Consider the following 9,721-nt stretch of genomic DNA (forward strand, 5'->3'; position numbering starts at 1 on the left):
AAGAGTGACTTTTGGTAACAAAACATGTTGCAATGATAAACCAAACCTAAGTATTTTAACTGTTCAGGAATACAAGCATAGCGAGCACAACAAAAAAGATTACTACAAGAGTCTGGGACACGTAACATTTTCTGATAACCAGGTGTGCTAACTAAACACTCCAGTGATACACTGCCACTGAAGGTCTCTTTTATTATTCCAGAGCAGCAAAACATCTTTAAAAGGTCCCAAGACAAAAGGTTTCTAAAATGTGAAATGCACTATGCTGAATAACCTATAGTGTACAAAATATTTACTCAGTAAAGAGTGTATGGGGGTTCATTACACTATTCTCTCCCCTTTTGCACAGGTTTAAAACTTTTCATCATAAATATTTGAAAAGAATAAAAGAAAATTGGAAGTCGCACTCATTGTATTTACTTTCTTAAAGTAAAATTTGGGAAAAATTATTGTATAATATACTTTAGTTGGGGGAAAAAATTAGACTTACCAAATTTTTTGCAGAAAAGCTGATCTACCATCTTTCGTAATTTAGTGATTCTGGCATACCACTCTTCCTTTACTGTAAGAGTAACAAATATACACATTTCCTCGATTTGATGGCATTAATATACTATAATTATAAAATAGGCAGCACTTTTGTTTTTAACTAAAATTATTTCTAAGATTTCAGAATGTGCTAATTAAAACAGCGCTGACACTGAATAAAAGAACAAATGAAACTGACAAAATGGAGGTTTGTAATTTAAGAGTAATTTTACACAGGTACTCTAAAGTGTAACAACTGAAGGCAGGAAATACCACAATTCAGTTTACTCAAGAACAGCTAGCAGGTGATTTCTACAATGATAAATTTAGGCATATAAGACGGCTAGTAATCCTTCCAACGTACAAATTCTAAGTGATGCAACTTCCATTTCAGATATATACCCCACTCCACTCAAAATCAAAAGCAAGTAAGAGAGCAAATCACAATTATACTTCCTTCAAGTCACATCTAACAAACAAGTGATGAAAATGCTAGCTTTTTGCTTTAAGAAGTAAATCTTTTTACGTCCTGGGTATGATGATGAATGATTATTCAATTGAGTAATGCAGACTTGGGTAATAAATTATTCAGATAAAATCTGAATCTCAAAAGTAAAACAGACAGGCTTCTTTTAGTCTACTCAGAAATGTGATGTTGGCACTTATTTATAATGGGTTATTAAGAAGAAAATGAGTTATTCTTCTAGAAAATATTGGACAATATTTTGACAGTGTTTGTTTCTTATACATAATATTCTGATCTGACACACAATTTGACACAGACTGAAGTAGAGACCTACCTCCTGAAGCTGGTTTATCAAGTTGTAGGTCTTCGCGTGTTGAATTCAGAAGTTCGTGTCTGAAAGGTGAGAAAACGTACTAAATATTTACAGGTAATATTGAGTAAAAAAGTAGTAACTACTAGTACTTATTTAATATTCAATCAAGACCAGTTTAAAAAGAAAAGACAATCTGGACTCTTGAGTACGATTAAATCTCAATTTCTTGAGATTTCCAGAATAAAAATAAATGGTACCTACACATTGTTTCATAAGGTACTTCACAGAACATGTGTCCTCACAGAAATTAAATTAACTTGTAACCCAAAGGCATTTTATAAAAGTATAACACCAAAGGAAGTAAATAATAAAAACTTTAAATGGATCCTTTAATTTTACATTACATTGACTATCTTAACTTCAGCATATATAAATTGTTTATAACTACCCTAAATATATTTCAATACTAACATTTACAAGATAATACACTTGCTTTTTTATTTTTCAGAATATGTAAACAGCTTATAAAACATAATTTATAGATGACAATTTCCACAATCTAAATTCCATATCCTATATCACTCTATTTTGTTGTAATGGCCTAAAGTAATGGGGAAGAGGGGAGAGGAGGAAGAGATACCACAGAAAAGTATACCTAGATTAACAATAATCCAAGAAATGATGGAAACTAATACAAGATTAAGTCAATGGTGTATATAATATTTGACCAATATTAGTGAGTTGTGAAATAAAACATTTGCTCAACTCTACAGATAATCTACTAAATAAACAAAATAGTTTATGTTTAGCAAGCCTTACCACATTAATCTTTGGGGAAAGGCTTTAAAAAGTCCATAAAAAGATGGCTTCCCATAAATGAGTACTAGAAGGACTTGAAACCGGATATACATAGCATAAAGTACCTCTGATAAGCTTGCATAAACATTTAAACATCCAAATATAGTTTTATAAGCTTTAAAGTTAGCAAACATAAGCAAAACCTGAAAAATATTTTAGATTTATTTAAAATTTAAAACTTTTAACAAGTTAAAAAACAAAATGACAGTACAAGAGTCCTTAAAACAAGAAACTTATTAATATATCAATGTGAAGGGAGAAGGATGATTCTTGTATATGGTTCTAGGCTAGTGTTAGGGTTTTAGAACAAGATAGTATGTCTACAAATCGATTTCATGAGAGACTACTAAATCTTTAAACTACAATTTATTAGAAAGAAAAATAACTGTTAGCAATAAGCTCCCTCCCTGTGGAGGATAGTTCATCTATTATCTTGAGATATCCCTTGGGCTTTTTTTTCATCTCTACTTAAATCTTAAAAGCTCCTGTCATTATTTAATGCCAATACAAGCTGGCTTAGTTTTACTTTTTGATCAAGATGGTTGTTAATTTCTCCATTTTCTCAACAGTACCAGAGCATTATTAGAGTAACGAAGTTGAGCACCTTTCCAAACGATGTGACTATTATCCTACTAATGTATTCACTTTGTTTATAGCTTAAAGATGTTAGAAAAAAAAAAAACTGTATCAGTTGTAATATGCACATGACTCAAAAAACAAACAAACAAACAAACAAAACACCTCACCAATAGAAGGACTTAACATGAAAGCCATGTATTTCGAAAGAAGTGAACCATCCCCACTCCCTGGGAGATGAATACTGCTTAGTCTAAACCCATCATGTTATCTTTCCCATGCCCAGTTGAGGAATAAGCACTTGATACAATTCTAACTGGAGAATTACAGCTATGTTCCAAGGTTGACTTGCTCTCAAAAAAAACACAGGAAGCTACTGTGTCTCTCCTTCATAGATGTGTCTGGCAGTGAGGCCTAAAACTATTGTATCCAACTCAAGACCAGTCTAAGAAAACTATCAGCAAAAGGAAAGAAAAATGAGCAAAGCCCCATGTGCCACATTTTAACCATCCTATCTTTGACTTCCTTGCGAGGAGAGAGAAGCATCTTACCTTATAAAGCTAACTTGAATAAGGGTTTTTGTTACTCACTTCTGGAGACATCTTAACTGCTACCTTTCCTTTTTCAAGTCAGAAAATCTCTATGTGCTTTCATACATGTTTGGCAAGTCTGACTGGCTAGAGAATCTAAAGTTGAAATCATTTCCACCTAGAACGTGGAAAGAATTGCTTAATAGTGTTACATCATCCATTAATGCTCAAAGCAGGTTTATTATCAGTGTGATTTTCATTCTTTATGGATGACCTGATTTTACTCTCTAGAGTCTAATGATTTTTTTCCCCTATCCTCAGGGCACTGAAACTTTATGAAGTAGTTCATTTTTGATGCTCTCCCCTTTCTACTTTAAGTCAAATATCACTAGATGAAGACTCAATATTCTTTCTCATCTTTCATATATACAATCTTCTTTACAATTTATAAGACTAACAACTCTCTAGTCCTATCATTAAAATTTTTAGTTTAGTAATTGTATTTTATCATTTGAAGAAATAATTTCTAATTATTTCTTTTTATAAATATTCTAGTTCTTGTTCCATGGATGTAAAGTAATAGGAAATTTCCATATATTTGCATTGCTAAATCTGTTGATAAATACCTTCTTAGTTTTTTAAACCTTTTATTATAATCTTAATAGAATCTAAGAGAACAGAAAATGTGGCTGCCATTTTTAAATGGAAGCATTTACACTTTCAATTCCAATTGCTGCACTTTCTTTTAAACTATCCTTGCTATACTCTTTATGTCAATGTTAAAGAACAGCATTCCTACTATCTTAGTTTCTTCCCATTCTTACTTCTATTGTTCATTTATTTTTTACAATTTACATATATTTCCACATATGCTTTAAAAAATTCAGACCTAAAAACAAGACACTAACATCGTATTACTTATTTTCTTTAGCATGCTTGTCAGAAAATTAGAAAAGAAAATGATGGTTGTATGGCAATCAAGCATGAGCAGGAGTTCATGTTCCAAAAGCCAACTCTGGCATGACCAACAAAATCTTATACACAGATACATGGAGAAGTAAAAAATAAGATGACTTATAATAATTTAAACTTAATTGAAATATAGCCCTGGTAGTTAATAAATATTTGTCAACAATATGAAAAGATGTACTAATCAAGAACAAAGAAAAGAATCTAAGAGTCTTACTTCTTAATCACAAAACGAATCCTTTCCTTTGCAAGTAATATTCTCTCAAGGCGAGGAATTCCATAAGTAGATGGCCTTCTAAAAGGAATTCCTTCTGGAAGTCCTTCCACATATAGATCTTCAACATGTGACTGGAAAAGAGGGTATGGGATCGTCACAGGACCTTTGGCTTTTATAGCTTGAGCTTTAAGGGTAAGAACAGAAGAACAAACATCATTACATGACAAGGACTAAGCACAATTTGCAGAAAAGAATAATAGTTGAATATATATTGCTCTTAATATTCGTAATTTTTATAACTGCTTCTGTTAATTATAATTGAATCAGAGAAAAATAGTACAAAAGAACTAAAAGGAAACACCAAAGATGCTACTGCTCAATTTAACCAAATCCACAATGAACTAATATATGATTGTGAGGTAATGTACATATATAGTCAGACTTTCTACTGAAATCTAAATCACAAATGAACCCAGAAAAAATATACCAGTTAATATCAGCTAATACATACAATATGTAATGAGAGAGGCAGTATTTTTAAAACATTTAAAATGTTAGTGTAAAAAGGATATTTAAAAAAAAATAACAAACAGAAGATTTAACTATAAAAATTCGGTTAAGATTTATCTCCCCTAAAGTAAAATAATGTAACAATTGCAAAAATTTAAAAGCATAGGGAATGTTAGAATCAAATATAGTCGATAATACTGTAATGACTTTGTATGGTCATGGTGATCACTTCTTAAGGTATAAATGTCAAGTCATTATATACTGCATACCTGAAATTAATATAATAATGTATGTCAACTACATTTTAGTTTAACAAAAGAAATCAACTATAATGAGTAGATACTGATTTTATTAAACTATATAGGGTAGTTTTCCTAAACAATAGGGGACATTCAAATATCACTGGCTATTAAATATAATGTTTTTAGATGTGATAATGAAACTGAGATTAAGATAATGCCTTCTTTTTACCCAATTCCCCAACTGAAATACAGATTTCTGAGGGGTAAAATACCATCACATCAGAATTTTTAAATATTCTTGCATCAAAAAGAGATGGGACAAGAGAAGAAAGGAAATATTGTAAAATGTTAAAGTTGAACTTGGGTGATAGATACTTTGAGGGTTTTTGTATTCTTTTGTTTTTGTGTGGCAATTTTCATTATTAAAAGGTATTAAAAAGCATCAGTTGTGTTCAATTACAACATGGGAATATTTATAGTTTGTAGTAATAATTTCACAAGTAAAGCCTTTTGACACCAAGTAAAGCAATGCCAAATTCTCTATGACTGCAGACAAATACCACTATTCTTTTCAAAGGCTTCTAGTTCATTTAATTCACACAGTTACCAAAAATGCTTTCCAGTAAAAGGAAAGAACAGCAGAGGTACAACGAACACTGCCAAAAAGGTCCCAAAGCAAAAATGACTCCTATAGACTCCCCTCAACCCTTTCTCCCTTAGGAATTGCCATCAGAACAGCTCCACTTTTTGCTGGTATTTTATGTAAAAGTCTATTTGCTAAACATTAATATCTGTACTAAAGTTTCAAGTGTACTATATTATACATTAATGAATTAGATTTAACATCTTTTGTTAATATAATACATCTGAAAATTATATTCACATATAACAATGAAAATAGCTTCCCTTAAGGCAATCACCATTGACCATGTTATAGTGCTTTCCATGCAGAATACGTTATGAGTTTCTGCTTCGAAATGGACCAGTTAAGATCACTAGCAAAAGGCTCTGACTATTGAAAAGTAGGATAAATACTAAAAAAAAAAAAACTTAAGGAAATAACTGAAAATATTAAGGAAAAGTTATTGAACTCATTAAATTTACCCTAATTCTAAATCTTTGTTAAGGGATAGGATATCTATGATAAAGAGAGAAATGTTCATGTTAAGTTTATTAAAGTAAATAATGCCAGCATAGTTTATCATTTAAAAACTTCACTTAGAAAAATTCAGTGATGCAGGACAGCACTAGAGAAATTAGATTTTCAAGTTAAAATTTGGTATATTATAGAATTTTACAGTTGATTGCAAAAAATCGTCCAAATAACAACCCTCTTCCCCCAACAAAACAGATATTATTAAATGACTGCTATTTTTAGGTGACCATCAGATGATAACGAATTGCTTATTTCTTTGATCACTATATAAAGAACAGTGAAATAGAAGGGAAAGAATTTGATATTTAACTTAAACTCAGTTATGTATCATGAGAAAACAAGAGTACCTAAATGCATCTAGATTTAATATAACACATTAAGAAAGACTATTATTTAAGAAAGTAATGTTCATTAAATCTCCAAGATCTAGGATTTTGCAACAAATATATAAATAAACTCTCAAATATACATGCTGAAAGTTTAAAAGAAATGCTAATTGATAATTAAACAACAACAAAAAAAACATTTCCTAAGCTTTGTAGTAATCTAGAAACAAAGTTTCTAATATTTGGACAGATATTATCCAAGGACCTTTCACATGATAAATATGTAAGTAAGGTACAATTCACTGGCAGAACTGAACTTGTTCACATTAAATGTAAAGGAATTCCATTGTTGAAAAGCTTATGAACAAAAATATTACAAGAATTTTTGAGTTTAGACTTACCATATTTTCTTTCAAACAACTCTTCGACTTGTTTACGCAGATCAGTAATTCGAGCATTCCATTTCTCTGAAAATTGAGAGAAGTTAAATCTCAATAATAAATCCCTGTTTGGGGCACTAATAAGTTTTTATGATGATCCAATATCTAATGACTTATTTTCCACACAATATATCCTAATTTTTAATAATCTATCTCCATCTATATAATTTTACTGCTTTCCTGAGACCTTTGTCATTTTTAGTGGTTCTTAGAATTGGTTCAATATGAGATTACAGGGGATGTTTTAAAATTTATTTTTGAAAAACTTCATATCACTTTTAGTCCTGTAATTTCTGAAAAGCGGGAGGGCAGGAAAGTCCAGTATGATAGAGCACTACAAAATGGAGGCAAAAAGGGAGCATTTGAGATCTTGCTCCCAAACATGTTATAAACTTGGCTCAAATAAACTCGTAAAAATTCTTTACAGGTTTGGACAGTTCTTATGTGGACTGGAGAATTAGACAACTAGAATCTGTAGAGCTGATGGAAAGATGAGAACTACTCAGAGAGAAAGATCTCCAAATCTACAGAGGGGCACCTTTGAGTTTTTGCATTCTTTCCAGACTACTCTCATCTTTGTTCCTGGGTTGCTAATGCCACCAGAGGACCACGCTGCCAGAGGAGTGGCTCCGTGAAGTACAACAGACTGCCCTAGAACTCTCCGGTAGCCCCTGGAGTGAGTAATGCCTAGATTTTCCCTTAAATACCCTAAAATAGACTGAGAAGGCAAAGTAGTTTTGAAGGTGTTAATCTGCTGCCTTCTCAGATCACTGGTGCTCTGACAATAAATGATTATTTTCAATATTGCCCCCCACCACCAAAAAAAAAAAAATACAGAGGCAAAAAAAGAAGGAATCTCTAAGATCATTCAGGAAAATTTCTAAAATATGTTTAAGTTATACAGAAATAAGACTTTATACATAGTTGCAACGTATAATCAAGTGTTGAAGAATTTATGTACATGTAAACTTGCTATATAAATTCAATTTATATCCAGTCTGTGACAATGACAAATTAAAATATTAAAGTGTTATTTTAAAAAATATAAATGTTAAATGTTCTATCTATTCATAATAAAGATCACAAACACAATTTATCATTAATATTTAGTCCCCTCAAAAGACTACATCATCCTCTGGGTTTGGTTAGATTAACTGATGGCAGTTACAAAGAAAAAGAAAAATCAAGATACGAAATTTATCATAAATAAAGGTTTTAAAGCTAAGAAAAATAACTGAATTACCAAGTCATTAACACTGATTTAAAGTCTACTAATTATAATTAATAATACAATGTCTTTTGCTCTGGTAAACCCAAACTATGTTTAAACTATGTCTGTAAAGTTACTTCCCTCAGATTAGAATATAAAGCAATAATACATTTTAAAGCATCCCTTTAAAGAATGATGTAACTTTTATCAGTAACATAAAGAGTTCAGAATCAAAAAAGGCCTGCATTTAGTCAAGAACTCACCAAAGTTGAACTCTCTCACTTTCCGTTTTCCGGCATTGGCGGGTTCTGTGACTGGTGGCTGGGGTGGCTCATTGCTCTTTGGTCTCTTAGTAGGTGGAGAATAATCATCATCTTGAAAAAGAAAACTGTCATCACTGGAGGAACAAACTAAATAAGTTATAGCCACCACCTGTTAAGTTCTCAATATTTAAAAGATGCGGGGGCTTTAAAATTGTTTGGAATATCAATCATTTCTGTAGTCATTTTCGGCATAGTTTTCCTACTATTTTGGGGTATGCTCAAGTGGATATTCCTCATTTTCCCTGTCTTATTTCACTTTTTTTTTTTTTTTACTTCATTTAACTTGAACAAAGTCATAAATTTCCTCCTCTCCTCCCGTAACTCCTGAGATGGCTGCATAGAATTATAGTCTAATTTAAGTCTTTCAAGAAAAAGGTTTTAATGGAGACAGCTACATAAATATATGCGAATATGTAGCTTGAATGACAAAAAAAATTTAAGCTTATATAAAATCCAAGCATACATAAGCAAGGAAGGTTGGATAACTGAATGCCAAACACTTTTTACAAACATGGAATTTACAGAATTAAAAAAATAGATCTGCAATATTTGTGAAACAGGTAATGTTGATTCAGTCAATACAAAAACCTATGTAGAAACAGGCAATCAGATATTTAAGCACAGAATACAGACTTCTCAAGACATCTGTAGTAAGAGTTCATGCTAATCTCTTCATGGATATGTCTGCAATTCAAATCTGCTATACTTTCATATATCTAATGCTAAAATTAAGGACATTTGGCTCAAATAAGATTATCACTTATACTCCCTGAAAATGTCAAGTGGCACACTACTAAGACGTCTGCTCAAACACCATGTGTAAATTATTGAAAATATCATTTAAAGATGTCTGTACTTAAAAATATGAGGTAGAGAACAAAATTACTATTAAAGACACAGCAATAACAAAAAGATAACATTTAAATACAAGTTACCTTTTCAGATCAGTATTATTTTCATTCTCATTTTATAGCTAAAGAAACAGGCTCAGAGAATGTTATGTGACTTAACCATGTTACATTACTAGTTAGTGCAGTTAAGATTAGATTAAGGGCAT

The 9,721-nt window shown here is 31.2% G+C and overlaps 1 protein-coding gene across 11 annotated transcripts in view; it reads right to left on the reverse strand.

Moving 5' to 3' along the window:
• GTF2I (general transcription factor IIi) overlaps positions 1-9,721 on the reverse strand; it is a 94,024-nt gene that overhangs the window by 26,580 nt on the left and 57,723 nt on the right. For all 11 annotated transcript variants that reach the window (XM_006918536.2, XM_006918534.2, XM_025051550.1 and 8 more), the window contains 5 exons: positions 8,605-8,715; positions 7,093-7,158; positions 4,458-4,641; positions 1,329-1,387; positions 491-562 (listed from right to left, as the gene is read on the reverse strand). In XM_006918536.2, the coding sequence (XP_006918598.1) occupies positions 491-562; positions 1,329-1,387; positions 4,458-4,641; positions 7,093-7,158; positions 8,605-8,715 (492 nt within the window). The remainder of the gene's footprint in view (positions 1-490; positions 563-1,328; positions 1,388-4,457; positions 4,642-7,092; positions 7,159-8,604; positions 8,716-9,721) is intronic.

The sequence above is a fragment of the Pteropus alecto genome, unplaced genomic scaffold (assembly GCF_000325575.1).
Source record: "Pteropus alecto unplaced genomic scaffold, ASM32557v1 scaffold68, whole genome shotgun sequence".
Lineage (NCBI taxonomy): Eukaryota > Metazoa > Chordata > Mammalia > Chiroptera > Pteropodidae > Pteropus > Pteropus alecto.